Below are 25,039 nucleotides of genomic sequence, written 5' to 3'. Positions count from 1 at the left end.
TTGATAGATGTATGTTTTTGAGGAGATAATGGGCATTCATCATTTTAAGCACAGTTAATCTCTTACAAAATTTCTGCTGGGGTTTCCATATTTTTTTTTTAAGAATACAACCAGCAATGACTCCATTTTGTGATAAGATAACAGCAAGAGCTATTGAGAGGAATGCATTGACAATATGTACTTATGTAGCCTTTTGAAAGGGAAACCACAAGTGGTTGTGAATTCATGAACCTGCTGCCTTCATCATTTTTGTTACCTGTCAGAGACACGCTGATGGAGGAGTTCAGATGAATAACCGCAGTACATTTTGTAGATGGTATATACTTAAACCACTGTGAACCAGTAGGAGAGAGTGAATGTTCAAAGTGATCAACGGGATGGTAATTATAGGCTGCACTGTCCTTGATGCTGGCAAACTTCTGCTGTGCCACATACCATGCTTAAAAGGAGTTGTATTAACAAGGAATAGCTTCTTTTCAGACTGGAAAAAAAGGCCAAAGGAAATGGGTAGATACAGCTGATAACCTCCAAGTGATACTTTCAACTATTGATATAATTAATAGCAAACATTGTTCCAATATACAAATCCTTTCAAGGTGACAAAACAGGAAAAAAAGATCAAAACAAATACATCCAGGATCACAGACCTTTACAAGTTGTGGTAATTTACAAATTTACATGATGTGGTAAAAGCAAGGAAGTGACTGGTTCAGGTGTAATGAGAGTGTTTATCCAATTCTATCAGTACACTTCGGAGAGAATGAGTGCAGTTGATGTTGAGATAAAGGCAGACTAAATTGTAATTGTTGAAAAGAAATGAGAATAGGTAAGAGGAAATTTTAAAATACATTAGGGAAAGTTTTAATTTTAGAGGGGCACATTATTAAATACACCCCACATAAATATATAAGTCAATCATCTATCTGCACCCACTTCATATTTACCCCTGGTTGCAGAGAAACAGATGTGAAACTAAAACGGCTATTTTTGTGCTTAAGTAAAATGTTTAATGTTTTGTCCAAAATTATAAGGTATTTAAGTCATCAACTAAAACTGAAAGGTAACCTTTTTAAAAATGGACATTTTTAAAATAAGCAACAATTATTTTCATTGACATTTAAAAATAAATCTGTTATTTTTAAGGTAAAGCAATTTATACATTAATAATTACTTTGAATCAAAATGCACTGCACAGTAAATTTTTCTAACGCATTGGAAGATAAACTTAAAGAATGTTCCATCAATATATTATGTGGTTAATTCTACTTGTTTCTTTTATCCACTTAAAGTCTAGGCTGTTATTGTAAAACAGCAACAGAATTGAAGTGTGAGGAAGTCAATGCAAGAAGGATCCAAGGACATTAAAGTAACGTGGATTATAAGGGGGAAAAGGACAGAAGGAAACCAAATGAAGTAAAGAAATTAATGATGTCAAGGATGTGGGAGAGTGAATACTTAGAATGTGTTTAGATTTTAGTACACAAGTGCAAAGGCAGCAGGGAAATTGTAAAAGGCAATACACTAGAAACAAAGGATGAAAACAAATCAAAGCAGATTGCTGAGTAATTAAAGATGGTAATAAAGTTAGGAGATGACAGCAGCAAGCAGCTGACCGTTTTGTACATTTCCTGTCCAGAAATACAGATTCAGAAAAAGTTCAAACCTTTGTACTTGAAACTTTAGAGGTACTAATGGTATTTCTCACTGGCCTCTAGCTTGGTTGTGATGTTTTGTATGGCAACCTGCATTTAAAGCAAGTTTTAAATAGGCAAGTGGAGGCAACTGTATTTACATACTGCATAAATTGTCAAGGTCAATCAAGGGGGAAAGCTTATAAAATTTTCAAAGTGCAGCTCAAGGATCCAAACAGTAGCAGACACAAATCAAAACATCAAAATGGTGGACCAACTGAACTCAATATGTTTTATGATGAAATATACAACTACACAATGGGTTTATGGAACGCACTTGAAGGACAGACAGGAAATTTTAGTAGAAATGGCAAAACTAAGAATTCTAAGCATTCTTTAAAAAGTTATTGGAGAACATATAAACAACATAGCATTGATAATGAAAGAGGTCTGTTCCAAAATAACTTATTTAGCTGAGGTAAGTTCATTCAACAAACTGAACACTATGAGCCTCTATAAAATTACTAGCAAGCTGGCATTCACTTAAAACTTGGGTTTTAATTATGCCAGTAGGATGCATCTCCTAGTTATCAGAATCAGAATCAGGTTTAATATCACTGGCATATGTCATGAAATTTGTTGTGTGGCAGCAGTACATTGTAAATCATAATAAAAACTGTAAATTACTATAAATATATAAATATATAAATTAAATATGTAGAGCAAAAAGAGAAAATAAAAGTGAGGTAGTGTTCTTGGGATTAATGTCCATTCAGATATCTGATGGCAGACGGGAAGAATCTGTACCTCCTCCCTGTTGGTAGTAATGAGAAGAGGGCATGTCTCGGATGATCAGGGTCCTTAATGATGAATGCCACCTTTCTGAGGCATTGCTCCTTAAAGACGTCCTGGATGCTGGGGAGGCTAGTGCTGACTGAGTTTACATCTTTCTGCAGCTTATTTTGATCCTGTGCAGTGACTCCTTTCCATAGCTGATGGTAATGCAGCCAGTTAGAATGCTTTCCATGGTACACCTGTAGAAATTTGCGAGTGTCTTTGGTGACATACCAAATCTCCACAAACTCCCAAGGAAATATGGCCGCTGTCATGTCTTCTTTGTAATTGAATGGATATGTTGGTGCAGGATAGATATTGAGATATTACACCCAGGGATTTGAAATTGCTCAGACTTTCCACTTCCGATCCCTCGATGAGGACTGGTGTGTGTTTCCTTGTCTTACCCTTTCCGAAGTCCACAATCAGCTCTTTGGTCTTACTAATGTTGAGTGCAAAGATTTTGCTGCGATGCCACTCAAACAGCTGATCTATCTCGCTCCTCTATGCCTTCTTGTCACCATCTGAAATTTTGCCAACAACAGTTATGTCATCAGCAAATATATAGATGGCGTTTAAGCTGTGCCTAGCCACACAGTCATGGACGTAGAGAGAGTAGAGCAGTGGACTAAGCATACATCTTTGAGGTGTGCCAGTGTTGATTATTAGCGAAGTAGAGATGTTACTTCCGATCCGCACACACTGGTCTTCCAGTGAGGAAGTCGAGGATCTATTTGCAGCAGGAGATACAGAGGCCCATGTTTTGCAGCTTTTGCAATAGAATTGTAGGAATGATATGTTTAACGCTGAGCTGTAGTCAATAAACAACAGCATGACGCAAGAATTAGTACTGTCCAGGTGATCCAAAACAACCTGAAGAGCCAATGAGATTGCATCTGCTATAGACTTATTGTAGTGGTAGGCGAATTGCAGTGAGTCCAAGTCCTTGCTTATGTAGGAGTTGATTCTAGCCATAACCAACCTCTCGAAGCACGTCATTACCATAAATGCAAGTGCTACTGGATGATAGTCGTTAAGGCAGCTCATTCAGCTCTTCTTGGACATGGCATGATTACTGAAGTAGCTGGGAACTTCCAATTGCAGCAATGAGAGATTGAAAATGTCTTTGAACACACCTGCCAGTTGTTTGGCACACGTTTTCAGAGCTCTATCATGTACTGCACGCGAGCCTGTCACCTTGTGAGATTTCAACCTCTTAAAAGATGTTCTGATGAGACGGAGAACACAAGGTCAGTGGATGCTGCAGGAATCCTCATAGCTGTAGTTTTATTCTCCCTTTCAAAGCAAGCATAAAAGATGTTGAGCTCCTCAGGGAGTGAAACATCACTGCCATTCACGCTATTGGTTTTCGCTTTGTAGAATGTAATGTCTTGCAAACTCTGCCAGAGTTGACATGCATCCGATTCCACCTCTAACTTCAATTGGAATTGTTAATTTGCTCTTGAGATAGCCCTCCATAGGTCATACCTGGCCTTCTTATATAGTCCTTAATCACCAGACTTGAATGCCATAGATCTAGCCTCAGTAGACCACGGATCTCCTGGTACGTCCACGGCTTTTGATTGGGTATGTACAGTAAGTTCACAAAGGCATACATTTATCCACACAGGTGTTAATGAAGTCAGGGACAACTGTAGTGTATTCATTCAGACTTTAAAATGAATCCCTGAATAATGTCCAGTCCACTGACTCAAAACAGTCATGTAAGTACTCCTCCATCACCCTTGACCTTACCTTCTTGGTCTTCACTACTGGTGTTGTGGTCTCCAGTCTCTGCCTATACTCAGAGAGTAGAAGTACAGCCAGGAGATCAGACTTTCCAAAGTGTGCCCATGGGATGGCACGGCAAGCATTGTCAATGGTACTATAATAGTGGTCCAGTGTGTTGGCTCCTCTGGTTCCACAAGTGATATGTTGGCGATAATTATTTAGAGACTTTTTCAAGTTGGCCCGGTTAAAATCCCCCAAAATGATGGGGAAAGCATCAGGGTTCAATGTTTCATGCCTGTTGATTATAACGCTCAGTTTGTCTAGAGCACGGGTTCCCAACCTGGGGTCCACAGACCCCTTACTTAATAGTACTAGTCCATGGCATAAAAAAGGACTCTTGACACAGGCCTGAGGTAGCTAATCCATATGGATTTCCTTCATTATCAAGCTAAACAGCTTACTCAAGTTTATACTTTCCAGTGTTAGCATATCAGTGATTAAAAATCCATTTCAAAATAAATGTAAATTATATTCTAGAAGCATGTGTCAGAAACAAGTGAACATCTGTTTTAGGTTAGCATTATTTATCCAGTAGCCATTATTAACAAAAATAGACAATTTAGAGATAAATATAAAAGTGAATGGATTTCTCCTGAGGATTTTAATGCTTTCATGATTGAGGAAGTACATTAAATTTCTTTGTCTAAAACAGATTCAAATCTTAAAATGTATTCCTTGTAAAAAGCCAACAAAATGTCTATATTACTATATAATCAAAAATATTTCTCTTCTCCTTAATCACTTTAATGTTGAGAATTCAAATGTCAGAACAAAAGCTTTCTTACTACAGTAAACAAACCTTTGTAATAATGGCTATTACTTATTTGAAACATGCTTGGTCATTGTTCATAATGCACTAAATAACACAATTGCTTTGAATCACCTATTTCACCATTCATTGCAAGTTGTTGTATGTTATGAACCATTACATCCTTTTCTTTCTCTCCAGTCCCTGGTTTTAGAGCAGGCTGGGGATCCGGAAGCCCATTGTGGACATTAGTGCTTAGTAACTCTGTCTTTTGGAAGATTACACATTCTGGTTTCACATCTTCTAATTTCACATCTGCTGGTTCCTGTGTTATGGTTCTCAGTTTCATTACTTCATTTGCCTCGACTAAAACACAGTAAAAACAAAAACAAAATCAATGGTTTTAAGTTAACACTTGTTTTTTTTTCAAATAAGCGATCTAGCAACAGCTAAAATCCACACTACATCATAGAAACTATTTATTTGGTGAGTAAAGTGATCAGATAGATATTTATAGTTAACATATTTGTATCTACTCATTTCATCTGGATTCTGTAGATAGGACTAACCTCTTTGAAATGTACTTGCAATTTGGGATGGGTGGGAAGAAACCAGTAAGTAGGATATTTAACATTTAAACCACTAAGATAAACATTTTCTACTATATCTAAAAATCCAAATTCATAAACATCTTTATGGCTCTGTCACATTTTATATTCTCTATTTTCATTACTAAGTTAATTGCTAATGGAGCTTCATTATTAAAAACATCTTTTCTGTGTCTAGAAGATCAACCACATTCATAGGATGTTTCATTAAAATCTTTTCTGCATTTCAAAATATTTAATTTCCTCCAGGGGAGCAATTACTACATTATAAAAACAACATTCGAAAAACCTCACTTATCCATTGGATTGAAAAAAAAATTCGGATATGTTGCAGCAGCAGTTTGTTGAGCCTTTAATCTGGACAATCACTTGACTTTATTTTAAAACAAGTTATTTTGACATCCAATTTGTCTATTCTTTCACTGAAAATTCTCAAATCACAATAATCAAGTTTCTCTTATGTGACTCCAGAGTTCTACACCTGCAGTTCTGCTTTTGCAGCTTTACTCATACCCAATCTTTCACAATATTTACTGACATCTGCTTCTCTTTTAATTCCAACTTTGTGCTCTTAACAACTAAGTATACTAAAATTGGTCAGTAAAGAACATTTCAACAGAACGGAAATCAACTGGGAAAGTGGGCAGGAAACAACAGATGGAACTTTCTCTTATACTGATAAAATGCTCTGAGATTTTCCTTAATTGTGTAAACAGTGATCATTTCTTATGCCACTCCCCTATATTTTCCCTCCTAATTTATTTATTCAAGTAGCCTCCACTGTGACTACAGACCAATATAATCTTTCCCAGTTCAGGGGCAAGTAGGAATGGTCAATAAATGCTAGTATTTCCACATCCTGTGTAAAATAAATGACACGTACTGTTACGCCAAAATTAAATGAAATCAATAAACACACGTTAATATAACACAACAAATTCAATACAATTATCAGGGCAAGTCTGCATATATGGGTTTAATATTCTTGAACCAAATCAGTTATAAAGGCCAAACCACAGGGCATGAATTAACAGCCTGCTGCCGACAAGTGATAAACAAATATCTGACAACCTGCAAACAGAGGTTTGATGAGTTTTCTAAGGAGGTTTGATGAGTTTTCTAAGCCAGAAAACTGCAAACCTCTTAGACAACAAATGTCTGATAATGATCCCAATCAAAATTTGGTTAGTTAACGTTTGCTTGTCTAACAGTCACCTTTATTTTATGAGAGAATTTGCAGGAATTCATCTGTTATGATTAACTAGACCTAATAACTGAATTTTACATTAAAATGGTCAGCTAAACAATTGGGGTGTATAAAAATTGGATTTACTTCAGATGTTAAAAATTTCAAATATTAAGAATAAAAATGCCTAAAACACTCAGCAGATCAGGCAGCATCTCTGGAGAGAACAAAGAAAAACTTTTGAAGGTATAATGCGACATAGTACAGTGAAAAATTTAGTTCAAGATATTAGTTCTACGATTCAATGTTAAACACTAAAGACGAGTAAACAACTTAGAATCTATCCCATAACATAGTTTGATCTGTAATTTTACTCAACACCAAATTTTATATACATGGTACTTCGGTAAACAAGTGGTTATAAAAGTCATCAACATTTTGAAATTTGGACTTGGGGCAGAAGGGTGGAGAATGAAAAAAAAATCCTGCCAACAGCGATAATAAACAAGTACTTCCTCCCCACCCCAGCCAAGTCAACACACACTTCTATTACTAGTTTAATATTCTTTATACAAAGCAAGCCTGGTTAACATTTTCCATTTTTATCACGTGGATTCAAATGCAATTTCAAAAAAGACAAACTCAGCTTCATCACACATTTAAAGCATTTCTATTTTGAGCTCTTTTGGTCTCTAGAGGCAGTGGTTCCACATAAATGATCTGTGCTACACAGCAGTTTCATTTCTGCACAAATCATTTGCCAAGCTTCTCTTTTTCTTAAAAAAAACACATCATAAAACACCATTTTCAAAAAGACTGAAAGCAGGAAACAGATGTGTCCAAGTCCTGGCTACAAAATGATGTCATGTATAAGAAAGTTGAAAAATTATTTATAGAAATTAAAACTTCATATCCTCTGATAGGATTTCACTTTACTACTTCTATTTCCTGCTTTTAAAACTTAACTATGAAGTGAAATACTTTGTATTATAAAATCTTCAAAAATGAGAGGAAAATAAGCAAAGCGAAGGGATTGGCAATGTTTCTAACAGATATAATTACTGCAGTTGAATGTAGTTAATTACAAAAGGATTTCAACTGAAGTAAGTGTGAAGTGATGTATTTTGGACAGTCAAACCAGGATAGAACCTATACAGTGAATAGCAGGGTAGTGACCAATGTTGTCCAACACAGGGACCTGGGAGTAAAAATGCACAGAGCACTGAAAGCAGCCACGCAAGTAGACAGCGCGGTGGAGAAGGTATTTTGCATGCCGGTCTTCGTCAGTCAGGGCTTCGAGTTCAGGAGTAATTATGTTGCAGTTATACATGTCAGTGGTGAGACCACACTTGGAGTGTCGTGTAGAGCTTTGGTCCCCCAGTTATAGGAAAGACAAGGCCAAGCTGGAGAGGGTGAAGAAGAGATTTTCTAGGATGCTGCTGGACTAGAAGGCCTGAGTTATAGGAAGAGGTTGGCCACAATGGATCTTTATTCCTTGGAATGCAGGAGAATGAGGGATGAACTCAGAAGTTTATAAAATCATAAGGGGTATGTTGGTGATGGTCTTTTCCCTAGAGCTGAAGAGTTCTAAAACAGACAGTGCAGATACAAGAGGGGAGAGATTTAAAGGGATCCTGAGAAGTACCTGGAAGGAGTTGCCAGAGGAAGTGGTTGAGGCAGCTATAATTGCGACATTTAAGAAGCATTTAGATAGGTATAGGCAAGGGAAGGGTTTGGAGGGTTATGGGCCAAACACAGGCAAACTGGGACTAGCAAGGAAGATACTGTGGTCAGCCCAGACCAGTTGGGCCAAAGGGCCTGTTTTCCTACTGTATTACTCTGACTCAGTACATGTGTAACACAAAAATGCCGGAGTAGCTCAACAGATCAGGCACCACATATGGCGAGAGAGAAGCTAACAGTCAATGTCTTAGTCTGAGACCCTTCATGAGGACTGGAAAGAAACAGGGTAGAAGGCAGAACAAAAGGGCAGGGCATGAGTTAACAGGTAATAGGTGAATCCAAGTGACAGGGGGAAGAGGGAATGATGTGAGAAGCTAGGAAGTGATCAGTAGAAGAGGCAAAGGGCTGAACAATATGGAACCTGAGAGGAAAGAATAGTACACCATGGAATAAAGGGAAGAAGGAGGAGAACAAGAGGAAGGAAGGGAAGGTGGTGAACAAGTCGTGAGGGCAGGGGAGGGGAAAGAGAAGGAATATAGGGGCCTAAAGGATAAGGGAAAAGGTGGAGGGGAGGGGGGAGGACAGAGGGGAGTGGATAGCATATTAGAGAAATTGATACTGATGCAGTCACTCTGGAGACTGCTAAGATGGAATATGAGGCATCATTCCTCTAATCTGCATCTTGCCTCAACTTCGCAGAAGAGGAGGCCATGGACAGATATGTTAGTGTGGGAATGGAAAATGAAATTAAAATGGCTGACCACCAGGCGATTCTAGCAGTTAAGGTGGATGAAATGAAGATGCTTGGCAAGCTGATTGCCCAAGTATCAAAACCAGGAGCTCTGTACCTCCCTCTGCAATTGGATACTCAGACCACATATCCATTTTGCTAATCCCTGCATACAGACCAGTGGTTAAATAAGTCAAACCAGTTGACAGGGAGATGCGGACCTGGCTAGAAGGTGCCAACTGTTTCGAAAGCATGGACTGCAGCAAGTTCAGGGAGGCGGCCACCCAGGATCATCATGTCAACATTGATGAATATGTGAGATCGGTGACTGGCTATATATGGAAATGCATTGAGGATGTTACCATGATTAAACACACTGCCAGGGAAAACCAGAATCTATGGCTAACTACAGAGGTTTGTGCACTGCTTAGGGATCAGGAGGCTGCCTTCAAATCGGGGGACAGGATGGTTTTTCACAGACACCAAGGACAGGTGGTGCATATGGCAAGGTATATAAACCATAAATATTCCACCCTGTGTGTCAACAACAGCAACGCCTTCCTTCCTGACAGGCTGAATGCCACCTATGCATGGTTTGACGCATTGAATGATGTGACATTGAGGAAAACCTCCTCTCTTCCTGAGGAACAGGCACCCTGTCTGGCCACTGCCAAGCTGAGGAAGGTCATAGCCAGGTAAACCCACACTAAGCAGTGGGGCCATTCAACATACCTGGTTGGTTGCTGAAGGATGGTGAGGTCCAGCTAACAGAAGTCTTTACGGTTATCTGTAACATCTCGTTAAAGCAGTCCACTGTTCCTGCATTCTCTAGTGCCCAAGAGAATGACGGTAACTGGTCTAAACGATTACCAGTGGCCCTGACTTCAACAATCATGAAGTGCTTTGAGAGGCTGGTATTAGATCGTATAAAATCCCACCATCCAGCTACATTGAACCCTATCCAGTTTGTCTGCTGCTCAAACCAGTCCACTGACGATGCCATAGACTTGTCCCTCCACTCCATCCTGTCCCATGTAAAAAGCGATGTTCATCAACTTCAGAGTCATTCCTCAGAGGCTGGTGGGTAAACTGTTCTCGCTGGGACTCAAACCCCCTTTCTGTAAGTGGATTTTGGAGTTCTTGGTGGAAAGACCCCAGTCAGAATGAGTTGGCAGTAATATCTCAAACTCCATCATGCTGAGCACTGGTTTCCTCCAGGGCTGTGTGCTCAACCTGCTGACTCACAACTGCACTGCCAGATCCACCTCAAACCACATCAAGTTCGCTGATGATATTACAGTGGCTGGCTTCATCAGCAACAATGATGAGTCAGCATGCAGAGAGGAGGCAGACAGGCTTGTCAAATGATGCAAGAATAATAACGAGTCTCAATGTGGACAAGACAAGAGAGATGATTGTGGACCAGGGAGGTGCAGGTCGACCTCTCTCCATTGCACATCAATGGCTCTGCTGTGGAGAGTGTGAAGAGCACAAAGTTCCTTGGTGAGTACATAATGGACGATCTAACCTAGACGCACAACACTTCCTCACTAGTCAAAAAGGCACAGCAGCATCCACACTTTCTGAGGAGACTGAGGCGTGCAAGGCTCCCCACCCCGATTCTAACAACTTTCTACAGGAGCACCATCGAGAGTGTCCTGTCTGGCTGCATCATTCTGTGGTACGGGAACTGAAAGGCTTTGGACTGCAAGACCCTACAGAGGGTAGTAAAAACAGCCAAAAGGATCACCGGGGTTTCCCTCACCCACCCCCCCCCCCCCACACCCCATTTCGGAAGCATTGCAGATGAAGGGCCCTACGCATTCTTGAGGATCCCTACCAACCATCCCTCAATCTCTCTCTGACCCACTACCATCAGAAAAGAGGTACAGAAGCATCAGGATGAGGACTGCAAAACTGGATAACAGTTTCTTCTCTCAGGCTGAGACTAATGAATACCCTGCCACCACTGTGGTCTCACCACTAAGACAGAGAGCTTTTTACTGATAACTGTTTACCTGTGTTGTGCACTACATGCAAATTGAATTATATTTTATTAACATATTTATGACAATATTTTAGTTTGTGTGCTGTATATGCTGATATATTTTGTGGGTGTACAGTTGTCAAGTGAAATGCAATTTCATTTGGTTGTTTTGTATGTATAGCTAAATCGGCCGTGATCTTATTGAATAGCATAGCAGATTTTACCTAACAATCTGACAGTAAAGGACTATCTTGCTAATTATAAGGCCATAAGACAAATGAGCAGAAGTCGGCCATTCAGCCCATCGAGTCTGCTCCGCCATTTTATCATGAGCTGATTCATTCTCCTATTTAGTCCCACTCCCTTGCCTTCTCACCATAAACTTTGATGCCCTGGCTACTCAGATATCTATCAATCTCTGCCTTAAATACACCCAATGACTTGGCCTCCACTGCCGCCCATGGCAACAAATTCCATAGATTCACCACCTTCTGGCTAAAAAAATTTCTTCGCATCTCTGTTCTGAATGGGCACCCTTCAATTCTTAAGTCATGCCCTCTCGTATTAGACTCACCCATCATGGGAAACAACTTTACCACATCCACTCTGTCCATGCCTTTCAACATTCAAAATGTTTCTATGAGGTCCCCCCTTATTCTTCTAAACTCCAAGGAATACAGTCCAAGAGCGGACAAATGTTTCTCATATGTTAACGCTCTCATTCCTGGAATCATTCTAGTGAATCTTCTCTGCACCCTCTCCAACGTCAGCACATCCTTTCTTAAATAAGGAGACCAAAACTGCCCACAGTACTCCAAGTGAGGTCTTACCAGCGCCTTACAGAGCCTCAACATCACATCCCTGCTCCTATTCTCCATTCCTCTGGAAATGAATGCCAACAAGGCATTCGCCTTCTTCACCACCGACTCAACCTGGAGGTTAACCTTAAGGGTATCCTGCACGAGGATTCCCAAGTTCCGTTGCATCTCAGAACTTTGAATTCTCTCCCCATTTAAATAATAGTCTGCCCATTTATTTCTTCTGCCAAAGTGCATAACCATACACTTTCCAATATTGTATTTAATTTGCCACTTCTTTGCCCATTCTTCCAATCTATCCAAGTCTCTCTGCAGACTCTCTGTTTCCTCAGCACCACTAGCCCCTCCACCTATCTTTGTATCATCAGCAAACTTAGCCACAAAGCCATCTATTCCATAATCCAAATCATTGATATACAACGTAAAAAGAAGCGGCCCCAACATGGACCCCTGTGGAACACCACTGGTAACCGGCAGCCAACCAGAATAGGATCCCTTTATTCCCACTGTCTGTTTCCTGCCAATCAGCCAACGCTCTATCCACGTATGTAACTTTCCCGTAATTCCATGGGCTCTTATCTTGTTAAGCAGTCTTATGCGTGGCACCTTGTCAAAGGCCTTCTGAAAATCCAAATATACAACATCCACTGCATCTCCTTTGTCTAGCCTACTTGTAATTTCCTCAAAAAATTGTAATAGGTTTGTCAGACAGGATTTTCCTTTTGCTGAGTTCTGCCTACCTTGTCATATGTCTCCAGGTACTCCGTAACCTCATCTTTGACAATCGACTCCAAAAACTTCCCAACCACCGATGTCAAGCTAACAGGTCTATAATTTCTGTTTTGCTCCCTTTCCCCCTGCTTAAATAGCGGAGTGACATTTGCAGTCTTCCAGTCCTCCGGAACCATGCCAAAATCTATCGATTTTTGAAAGATCATTGCAAATGCCTCCACAATCTCCACAGCTACTTCCTTCAGAACACGAGGGTGCATTCCATCTGGTCCAGGAGATTTATCTACCCTTACACTATTCAGCTTCCTGAGTACTTTCTCTGTCGTAATTGTGATTGCGCACACTTCTCTTCCCTGCCACCCTTGAGTGTCCGGTATACTGCTGTCTTCCTCAGTGAAGACTGATGCAAAATACTTGTTCAGTTCCTCTGCCATCTCCTCATCTCCCATTACAATTTCTCCAGTATCATTTTCTATTGGTCCTATATCTACTCTCACCTGTCTTTTACTCTTTATATACTTGAAAAAGCTTTTAGTATCTTCTTTGATATTATTTGCTAACTTCCTTCCATAGTTCATCTTTTCCCTCTTAATGACCTTCTTAGTTTCCTTTTGTAAGCTTTTAAAAACTTCCCAGTCCTCTGTCTTCCCACTAATTTTTACTTCCTTGTATGCCCTCTCCTTTGCTTTGACTTCTCTCGTCAGCCACGGTTGCATCCTTTTTCCATTTGAAAATTTCTTCTTTTTTGGAATATATCTGTCTTACACCTTCCTCATTTCTCCCATAAACTCCAGCCACTGCTGCTCTGCTGTCCTTCTTGCTAGTGTCCCTTTCCAGTCAACTTTGGCCAGTTCCTCTCTCATGCCACTATAACTTCCTTTACTCCACTGAAATACCGACACATCGGATTTCGGCTTCTCATTTTTAAATTTCACAGTGAACTCAATCATGTTATGATCACTGCCTCTTAAGGGTTCCTTCACCTCAATCTCTCTAATCATCTCCGGTTCATTACGCTATACCTAATCCAGTACAGCTGATCCCCTAGTGGGCTCAACAACAAGATGTTCTAAAAAGCCATCTCGCAGACATTCTACAAATTCTCTCGAGATCCAGTGCTGACCTGATTTTCCCAATCCACTCGCATGTTAAAATCCCCCACAATTATCATAACACTGGCCTTCTGACAAGCCTTTTCTATTTCCTGTTGCAATTTGAAGTCCACATCACTGCAGCTGTTTGGAGGCCTGTATATAACTGCCATCAGGGTCCTTTTACCCCTGCGATTTCTTAGCTCAACCCATAAAGATTCTGCACCTTCCGATCCTATATCACCTCTTTCTAATGATTTAATATCATTTCTTACCAATAAAGCCACGTCTCCTCCTCTGCCTCCCTGCCTATCCTTCCACTACACCGTGTATCCTTGGATGTTCAGCTCCCAGAGACATGCATCCTTTAGCCACGTCTCACTGATGGCCACAATATCATACCTGCCAATCTGTAGCTGTATGACAAGATCATCCTCCTTATTCCTTATGCTGCGTGCATTTAGTATAACACCTTAAGATCAGTATTTGGTACTTTTTACTTTGATTGCACTGCAACTCATCCCAATGGCTGCAAATTTGTCCCATCACCTGCCTGTCTTTCCTGACATCGTTACTGCTCACCATCTTAGATTTATTTCTGTTTTGCCCTTCCTCCGCTCTATCATTTCGGTTCCTATCCCCCTGCCAAATTAGTTTAAACCCTCCCTAACAGCTCTATTAAACCTTCCCGCTAGGATATTGGTCCCCTTCGGGTTCAGGTGTAACCCGTTCATTTTGAACAGGTCATACTTCCCCCAGAAGAGATCCCAATGATCCAAGAATCTGAAGCCTTGCCCCCTGCACCAGTCTCTCAGCCACGCATTCATCTGCCTGATCCTACTATTCTTGCCCTCGCTAGCACGTGACACAGGTAACAGTCCTGAGATTACTACCCTGGAGGTCCTGCTTCTTAGCATCCTTCCTAACTCCCAGAAATCTCTCTTCAGGACCTCCTCCCTTTTCCTATCTATGTCATTCGTACCAACATGTACCAAGACAACTGGCTGTTCGCCCTCTCCCTTCAGAATATTCTGGACCTGATCCGAGATATCCCGTACCCTGGCACCTGGGAGGCAACATACCATGCGGGTATCTCTGTCAGGCTCACAGAATCTCCTGTCTGTTCCCCTGACTATGGAATCCCCTATAACTACCGCATTCCTCCTCTCCCTTCTTCCCTCCTGCACAACAGCGCCAGGCTCAGTGCCAGAGACCCGGTCACCGTGGGCGTCCCCTGTCAGGTCATCCCCCTCAACAGCATCCAGAACAAGATACTTGTTGCTAAGGGGGACAGCCACAGAGGTGCTCTCCACTATCCGGGCATTTTCCTTCCCAATTATGATTGCTTTTGATACCTGGCCTGCAAGAAAGGGAAAACAAACTAATATTTCATGTATAATTATGATAAGCTACAAAAGAGTAGAACATAACAACAACTGAGCTGAACAACCTGTAGTCAATGTAATATGCTGAATGTAGTACACAACACTAAAAATGAAAATTAATTATAATGAAACATAATGAACAAATGAGGCAGGGAATTTAAAAAAACAAGGTTAAATGCAATTTTACAGAAACATAAAATTAATAATTCTATCAACAGGAAGAGTCTTAAAAAGGTACATCAAAGTTAATGGCAGATGTTTAACAAAAATATTAAGAGGAAGACAGTAATCAAGAATGTTGACTCAATAAAGATGAAATAGTTGAAAGCTATTTGCTCACCTTCTTAGGCAGTAAAGAAGCAGATTTAATACAAGTTTTAAATAAATAACAGTGGAAACATAAGATAGTCAAAACACCTTTTCCACACCAAGATTACAAATAGATGCATTTGTAAAAAAAATCCAAAACATTCATGGATTGAATTAGGAAATTGCAGTCATTATACCTACATCTTTGAGAAGAAAGGACAAAACTACAAACCTATCACCTTTAACATGAGTTAGGAATGTTGATCAGAGGCAAAGTGACAATGTGTGAAACAGTATGGGGTGATCAAAGAGACATTTTATGGGTAAAATCACAACTTACTATATTTACTTGAGTCTCATTAGGAGAGGGAAGTGAGCATGGATATTGCCAATGTGATCTCCTTAAAAACATTGATCAAAACTTTAATCAAAATTGTAATGAGATGGAATTGAGGGTAAATATAGGAATTATTTAGTTGACATGCTGGAAACAGAACTTCCTGCAGTTAGTGAGCAAAATATGTAGAAATAGAAATCTGTCCATGGTTACATGCTATGCATACATTGTACTCTGCTTACAAAATTCTGTTTCATGGATCCCGATGTTACAGAATTCCTGGATCATAGTGTGCAGTTGGTATAACATTCCTGAATAATAATGTTCCTAAAGAAATAGTACAGGGCCTGAAGCATGTTAAATGTAGACATAAATTAATGAACTGAATATGGTACAAATTACAGATCTATTTCCTGATGAACAAACTTATGGAATGCCTTACATTCTGTGTATGAGAACAGGCAGCTAATACACAGGCCAAATGAAAAGGCCGCGTTCAATAGAGAGATCTGGGGAAATTACAAAGTAATTAAATGGTGTGAAATAGGAACAGTAGAAATGCAAAGTGATTCAAATTTTCTTGTTAGACTGGTTGCCTAAATTTAGCTTGCATTATTTTACAATTGTTGAGTATGATTAAATAAGATAGCTATAGACAAACTACGTCCTCTTTTGGAGGTACTCAATTCAAAACTGTAATTTTAAAATTGCAGCCAGCTCATTTCAGAGTGAAACTATTTCACAATTTTTCCACACAAAGGGTGGTGGAGAACTAGGAGATACATCCTTGAAGGGAGGTGGTTGCTGGATTAGTTAAACCGACAAGATTTGGATTGATTTCAGTTGGGTTAGGCTGTCAGGGACTTTGAAGTCAGTGGAAAGTAAATGGAGCCATAATATTGAACAACCATGTTCTAAATGAGTTTGCAATTATGAAAAACTCATGTTCTATTAATAACAGGTAAGTTTGTGATCTGCTATTACCTTGGAGAGGAAATGAGTCACTCTTACTGAACTCATCTCTTTCCTATGAGGAAAGAAAAGATTTAAATGAAAAAATCATTTGAGACTTTCGTTAATGTTTTAATAAATGTAATTCAATTTAAATATATTTACTGCACTGTAATTTAATAAAAAAACAGAACCAAATTTTTCTTATGCATTCAATCTGCTGGAGAAACTTAGTGGGTCTGTTAGCGGAGGAGGGGGTCTTGGAGAAGAGGTTCCTCACTTCCCCACCTTTTAAATCTACTCATCTAGAAGACAAAGTTCTGATGCTGAGTTTTGACCCAAAAAGTTGACAACTTCTCCCTTGCCCATACATGCTGTTGATAGACTGAGTCCCTCCAGAAGACTGCTTCTTACTCCAGATCCCACTCCTGTGTCTGTATTCCTTTGCATTATTTTGTCTGTTTACTATGATCCTTTTCTGCTCTTTATTATTGCTCTAGTCAAAATATGTTCACTTGAGGAAATCAACCTAGTTTTCTTCTGCTAAAAGTAAGTAACTTCAATGCAGACTCAGTTCATGCAACTGGATCCTTGATTTTCCCATTGGGAGACCACAGCCACAGCGGATGAGCAATAACATCATATCCTCGCTGACAATCAACGCCAGCTCACCCTCAAGGATGCATACTTAGCCCATTGCTCGACTCTCTTTATACCTATGACTGTGTGGCTAGACACAGCTCAAATGGCACCAATAAATTTGCTGATGACACAACTACTGTTGGCCGAATTTCAAATGACGACAAGGAGGTGTACAGGAGTGAGACAGATCAGCTGGTTGAATGGTGTCACAACAGCAACCTTGCACTCAAGAACAGTAAGACAAAGGAATTGATTGTGGATTTCAGGAAGGAAGAGTTGAAGGAACACACATCAGTCCTCATTGGGGGATCGTTTTGCACTATGTATTTAATTGTAAGATATATATTATTTGCTTATTGCATTTTTTTATTATGTACTGTAGTGGACTGCTGCTGCAAAACAACACACATGCTAGTGACAGTAAACCTGATCCTGATTCTGGAACCATGCATGACAGCTTGTTTTCCATTGATAATGTAACAATGAAAATATGAATAAAAGTACAAACAAGAGAAAATCTGCAGATGCTGGAAATCCAAGCAACACACACACACACACACACACACACACACACACACACACACACACACAGTGCTGGAGGAACAGCAGCCTAGGCAGCACCTATGCAAAAAAGTATAGATTTCGGGCCGAGACACTTCAGCAGGACTGGGAGAAAAATCTGAGGAGTAGATTTAAAAGGTGCGGAGGGGAGGGAGGGGAGAGAGAAACACAAGGTGATAAGTGAAACCGGGAGGCGAAGGGATGAAGTAAAAGTGCTGGGAAGTTGATTGGTAAAAAAGATACAGGGCTGGAAAAGGGGGAGTCTGATAGGAAAGGGCAGAAGTCCATGGAAGAAAGAAAAGGGGGGAGGAGCATCAGCAGGAGATAAGGCGAGAAAGGAAAAAGGGAATGGGGAATGGTGAAGGGGAGGGGGGTATTACCAGAAATTTGAAAAATTGGTTCAGGCCATAAGGTTGGAGGCTACCCAGAAGGAGTATAAGGTGTTGTTCCTCCAACCTGAGTGTGGCCTCATCACAACAGCAGCAAAGGCCATTGATTGATATATCAGAATAGGAATGGGAAGTGGAATTAAAATGGCTGCCTACTGGGAGACCCGACATAAATTGGGAGACTTCTTCACTGAGCACCTACACTTTGTTGACACTTCCCCAGCTTTTAAATCTACTCATACATTTTTCTCCAGTCCTGCCAAAGGATCTCAGCCTGAAACATCGACTGTACTCTTCCATAGATGCTGCCTGGCCTGCTAAGTTCCTCCAGCATTTTGTGTGTGTTCACTCACAACACGCTGGAGGAACTCAGCAGGTCGGGCAGCATCCGTGAAAACAATCAGTCAACGTTTTTGGCCGGAACACTTCGTCAGGACTGAAGAGGGAAAGGGCAGAGCCCCTATAAAGAAGGTGGGGGGAGGGTGGGAAGGAGAAGGCTGGTAGGTGCCAGGTGAAAAACCAGTAGGGGGAAAGATAAAGGGGTAGGGGAGGGGAAGCAGGGAGGTGATAGGTAGGAAAGGTGAGGAAGGAATAGGGGAAAACACAATGGATAGAAGAAGGAGGCGGAACCATGAGGGAGGTGATAGGCAGCTGGGGGAGGGGGCAGAGTGAAACTGGGATGGGGGAAGGGAAGGGGAGGGAATTATCAGAAGTTGGAGAATTCAAGGTTCATGCCAAGGGGCTGGAGACTACCTATACCTGGTATATGAGGTGTTGCTCCTCCAGCCTGAGTTTAGCTTCATCATGGCAATAGAGGAAGCCACGTATGGACATACCCAAATGGGAATGTGAAGCAGAGTTGAAGTGGGTGGCAACTGGGAGATCCTGTCTGTTGTGGCAGATGAAGCGGAGGTGCTCGATGAAGCGGTCCCCCAATCTGTGTCGGGTTTCACTGATGTAGAGGAGGCCACACCGGGAGCACCGGATGCAATAGATGACCCCAAGAGACTCACAAGTGAAGTGTTGCCTCACCTGGAAGGACTGTTTGGGGCCCTGAATGGTGGCAAGAGAGGAGGTGTAGGGACAGGTGTAGCACTTACGCTTGCAGGGATAACTGCCGGGGGTGGGGGGTGGGGGGGAGATCCGTGGGGAGGGACGTGTGGACCAGGGAGTCACAGAGGGACGAATCCCTGAGAAATGCAGAGAGGGGTGGAGAGGGAAAGATGTGCTTAGTGGTGGGGTCCTGTTGAAGGTGGTGGAAGTTGTAGAGGATAATGTGCTGGATCCAGAGGCTGGTGGGGTGGTAGGTGATTACAAGGAGAACTCTGTCCCTGTTGTAGTGACGGGAGGATGGGGTGAGGGCCGAAGTGCGGGAAATGGAGGAGATGTGGGTGAGGGCATCATTGATGACTGAAAAATTGTGTGTGTTGTATGAATGAAGTATGTTGTTCAGTTCCTTCAAACGATTCCACTAATCAATTAGATCAAACTGAAAACTAATTCTGTACAGAAGAAATAAACTAAAGCAATCTTTAGTTTTACCACGTATACAGCAGAAACAAGAAAAATATGCTGCCATCATTTAGTATAAATCCAGCAAACGATGGAGGAATAAAACTATTAAACGCATGGATTGAATAATGAAACACTAATATTTTATTGTTTTAAATGTGACAGAGCTAGTGACAAAGCAGAGTTATATATCTACTGCAAATACTGTCAGTCCAGCTTTACTGCAGTTAAAGTTATATCGACCAGAGGATGATGGTGATTATGGCTATTGTCATTGTATAAGGATGCATTAACACAAGGTAAATTGGCTATTGCAATTAACTAATTTTCAATAGAAATAAAAGTTATTGTTCTTCAGAATTCCATTTCAGCATTCAGAATTCCACATAAAATATATTCAGATGTTACAACTATCCATCAGAAGGGCTGTAGCACACAGGGACAAGTCAACCTCAGCTAACCGTCTTGTACACTCTATCACAGACATCCCTTTTATACACTCCCAACGCTGCAGCCCTTTCTGCTACTTGAAACACATGTTGTTTTCTCACATTATAGTTCCAATGAAAAGTCATTGATCTGAAAAGCTAATTCTGGTTCTCAGTATAGAGATGCTGCCGGACCTCAGTGTTCATTGCATTTTGTTTTCCTTCCAAAACATAGTCAATGTGCTAAATTAGACATAGTTCTGAGCAAACAGCAAACGGTCACAAAACTTTTGTTTTGGGCTGCAGCCTCTTTCTAAAGACTGATGTTATGGATCAATAGATCATCTATAAGGTTTGAGTTTAATATGTTTTTGAATAAATAAATTCCTGTATTTAAATAAATGTTGTACATACGACATATACATTTCACAATTAATTTCCAACTGCAGGATATTTTTAAATGGGATAATAAGAAAAAAAACAATCATTAGATATTTAACCATGTTTACCTTCATCGTCAAGGTCATTATCTGTTACCTCTTCATTATCTTCCCCTTGTTCCGATTCTGCACCACTATCGTTGCTTTCAACTTTTCCATTCATCTTATTACAATTCTTAGGTGAACTCAGAACATTGCCAAGATCTATACGTTTAAGGAAAAAAATCAGAACAGTCAAAATCCAAACACAAGAACATAAGAAATAAGAGCAGGAGTAGGTCATCTGGCCCGTTGACCCTGCTCCACCATTCAATAAGATCATGCCTGATCTGGCCATGAACTCATCTCCACCTACCTGCCTTTTCCCCATAAACCTTAATTCCCCTACTATGCAAAAATCTATCCAACCTCGTCTTAAATATATTTGCTGAGGTAGTCTCCACTGCTTCACTGGACAGAGAATTCCAAAGATTCACCACTCTCTGAGAAAAGTACTTCCTCTTCATCTCCTTCCTAAATCTACTCCCCTAAATCTTGAGGCTATGTCCCCTAGTTCTAGTCTCACCTACCAGTGGAAACAACTGGTAGTGCCTCTATCTTATCTATCCTTTTCATAATTTTATATGTTTCTATAAGATCTCCTCTCATTCTTCTGAATTCAAGTGAGTACAGTCCCAGGCGACTCAATCTCTCCACACAGTCTAAACCCCTCATCTGTGGAATCAATCTGGTGAACTTTGTCTGCACTGCCTCCAAAACCAGTATATCTTTCCTCAAGTACAGAGACCAGAACTGCACACATTACTCCAGGTGCAGCCTCAGCAGTACTCTGTATAGTTGGGTACTCCCTGCTCTTCAATTCAATCCCTCCAGCCAACATTCCATTTGCCTTCTTGATAGCCTGCTGCACCTGCAGACTAACCTTTGGTGATTCATGCACAAACACTCCTAAGTCCCTCTGCACTGCCGCATGATGCAATTTTTTACCATTTAAATAATAATCTGCTCTTTCATTTTTCCTTCCAAATTGGATGACCTCACATTTACCGACATTGTACTCCATCTGTCAGACCCTTGCCCCCTCACTTAACCTATCAATATCTCTCTGCAGACTCTCCATATCTTCTCCCCAATTTGCTTTTCCACTCAATTAGCATCACAAATCATGGAATCGGAACATCATTCAGGATATATTTAAAAAATAAATACAAGAGATTCTGTAGAAGCTGGTACAGATTTCCCCCACCATCCGAAGGTACAGCGTTCCTATGAAACGGTTCGTAAGCTGAAATGTCATAAAGTGAAGAAGCAATTACCATTTATTTATATGGGAAAATTTTGTGAGCGTTCACAGACCCAAAAATAACCTACCAAGTCATGCCAAATAACACATAAAACCTAAAATAACAGTAACATATAGTAAAAGCAGGAATGATATGATAAAATACACAGCCTATATAAAATAGATATACATCAAAGTTGCTGGTGAACGCAGCAGGCCAAGCAGCATCTATAGGAAGAGGCGCAGTCGACGTTTCAGGCCGAGACCCTTCGTCAGGACTAACTGAAGGAAGAGTGAGTAAGGGATTTGAAAGCTGGACGGGGAGGGGGAGATGCAAAATGATAGGAGAAGACAGGAGGGGGAGGGATAGAGCCGAGAGCTGGACAGGTGATAGGCAAAAGGGGATACGAGAGGGTCATGGGACAGGAGGTCCGGGAAGAAAGACAGGGGGGGGGGGTGACCCAGAGGATGGGCAAGAGGTATATTCAGAGGGACAGAGGGAGAAAAAGGAGAGTGAGAGAAAGAATGTGTGCATAAAAATGAGTAACAGATGGGGTACGAGGGGGAGGTGGGGCCTTAGCGGAAGTTAGAGAAGTCGATGTTCATGCCATCAGGTTGGAGGCTACCCAGACGGAATATAAGGTGTTGTTCCTCCAACCTGAGTGTGGCTTCATCTTTACAGTAGAGGAGGCCGTGGATAGACATGTCAGAATGGGAATGGGATGTGGAATTAAAATGTGTGGCCACTGGGAGATCCTGCTTTCTCTGGCGGACAGAGCGTAAATGTTCAGCAAAGCGGTCTCCCAGTCTGCGTCGGGTCTCACCAATATATAAAAGGCCACATCGGGAGCACCGGACGCAGTATATCACCCCAGTCGACTCACAGGTGAAGTGATGCCTCACCTGGAAGGACTGTTTGGGGCCCTGAATGGTGGTAAGGGAGGAAGTGAAAGGGCATGTGTAGCACTTGTTCCGCTTACACGGATAAGTGCCAGGAGGGAGATCAGTGGGGAGGGATGGGGGGGGAACGAATGGACAAGGGAAATGTGTAGGGAGCGATCCCTGCGGAATGCAGAGAGAGGCGGGGAGGGAAAGATGTGCTTAGTGGTGGGATCCCGTTGGAGGTGGCGGAAGTTACGGAGAATAATATGTTGGACCCGGAGGCTGGTGGGGTGGTAGGTGAGGACCAGGGGAACCCTATTCCTAGTGGGGTGGTGGGAGGATGGAGTGAGAGCAGATGTACGTGAAATGGGGGAGATGCGTTTAAGAGCAGAGTTGATAGTGGAGGAAGGGAAGCCCCTTTCTTTAAAAAATGAAGACATCTCCCTCGTCCTAGAATGAAAAGCCTCATCCTGAGAGCAGATGTGGAGGAGACGGAGGAATTGCGAGAAGGGGATGGCATTTTTGCAGGAGACAGGGTGAGAAGAGGAATAGTCCAGATAGCTGTGAGAGTCAGTAGGCTTATAGTAGACATCAGTGGATAAGCTGTCTCCAGAGACAGAGACAGAAAGATCTAGAAAGAGGAGGGAGGTGTTGGAAATGGACCAGGTAAACTTGAGGGCAGGGTGAAAGTTGGAGGCAAAGTTAATAAAGTCAACGAGTTCTGCAGCGCCAATGCAGTCGTCGATGTAGCGAAGGAAAAGTGGGGGACAGATACCAGAATAGGCACGGAACATAGATTGTTCCACAAACCCAACAAAAAGGCAGGTATAGCTAGGACCCATACGGGTGCCCATAGCTACACCTTTAGTTTGGAGGAAATGGGAGGAGCAAAAGGAGGAATTATTAAGAGTAAGGACTAATTCCGCTAGACGGAGCAGAGTGGTGGTAGAGGGGAACTGATTAGGTCTGGAATCCAAAAAGAAGCGTAGAGCTTTGAGACCTTCCTGATGGGGGATGGAAGTATATAAGGACTGGACATCCATGGTGAAAATAAAGCGGTGGGGGCCAGGGAATTTAAAATCATCGAAAAGTTTAAGAGCGTGAGAAGTGTCACGAACATAGGTCGGAAGGGATTGAACAAGGGGTGATAAAACAGTGTCGAGGTATGCAGAAACGAGTTCGGTGGGGCAGGAGCAAGCTGAGACAATAGGTCGGCCAGGACAGGCAGGTTTGTGGATCTTGGGTAGGAGGTAGAAACGGGAAGTGGGGTGTGGGAACTATAAGGTTGGTAGCAGTGGATGGGAGATCCCCTGAGCGGATAAAGTCGGTGATGGTGTGGGAGACAATGGCCTGGTGCTCCTTAGAGGGAGATGTCTTCATTTTTTAAAGAAAGGGGCTTCCCTTCCTCCACTATCAACTCTGCTCTTAAACGCATCTCCCCCATTTCACGTACATCTGCTCTCACTCCATCCTCCCACCACCCCACTAGGAATAGGGTTCCCCTGGTCCTCACCTACCACCCCACCAGCCTCCGGGTCCAACATATTCTTCTCTGTAACTTCCGCCACCTCCAACGGGATCCCACCACTAAGCACATCTTTCCCACCCCCCCCCCGCATTCCGCAGGGATCGCTCCCTGCACAATTCCCTTGTCCATTCGTCCCCCCCATCCCTCCCCACTGATCTCCCTCCTGGCACTTATCCGTGTAAGTGGAACAAGTGCTACACATGCCCTTACACTTCCTCCCTTACCACCATTCAGGGCCCCAAACAGTCCTTCCAGGTGAGGCATCACTTCACCTGTGAGTCGACTGGGGTGATATACTGCGTCTGGTGCTCCCGTTGTGGCCTTTTATATATTGGTGAGACCCGACGCAGACTGGGAGACTGCTTTGCTGAACATCTACGCTCTGTCCGCCAGAGAAAGCAGGATCTCCCAGTAGCCACACATTTTAATTCCACATCCCATTCCCATTCTGACATGTCTATCCACGGCCTCCTCTACTGTAAAGATGAAGCCACACTCAGGTTGGAGGAACAACACCTTATATTCCGTCTGGGTAGCCTCCAACCTGATGGCAT

At 41.8% G+C, this 25,039-nt stretch overlaps 1 protein-coding gene across 3 annotated transcripts in view; it reads right to left on the bottom strand.

The window, feature by feature from the left end:
• Positions 1–25,039, bottom strand: part of acbd5a (acyl-CoA binding domain containing 5a) — a 76,570-nt gene that overhangs the window by 6,140 nt on the left and 45,391 nt on the right. For all 3 annotated transcript variants that reach the window (XM_063044272.1, XM_063044270.1, XM_063044271.1), the window contains 2 exons: positions 20,863–20,997; positions 5,140–5,370 (listed from right to left, as the gene is read on the bottom strand). In XM_063044272.1, the coding sequence (XP_062900342.1) occupies positions 5,140–5,370; positions 20,863–20,997 (366 nt within the window). The remainder of the gene's footprint in view (positions 1–5,139; positions 5,371–20,862; positions 20,998–25,039) is intronic.

The sequence above is a fragment of the Mobula hypostoma genome, chromosome 3, assembly GCF_963921235.1.
Source record: "Mobula hypostoma chromosome 3, sMobHyp1.1, whole genome shotgun sequence".
NCBI classification, from domain to species: Eukaryota; Metazoa; Chordata; class Chondrichthyes; order Myliobatiformes; family Myliobatidae; genus Mobula; species Mobula hypostoma.
Note: the sequence above shows the minus strand (reverse complement) of the source record. Positions and strands in the feature narration are given on the sequence as shown.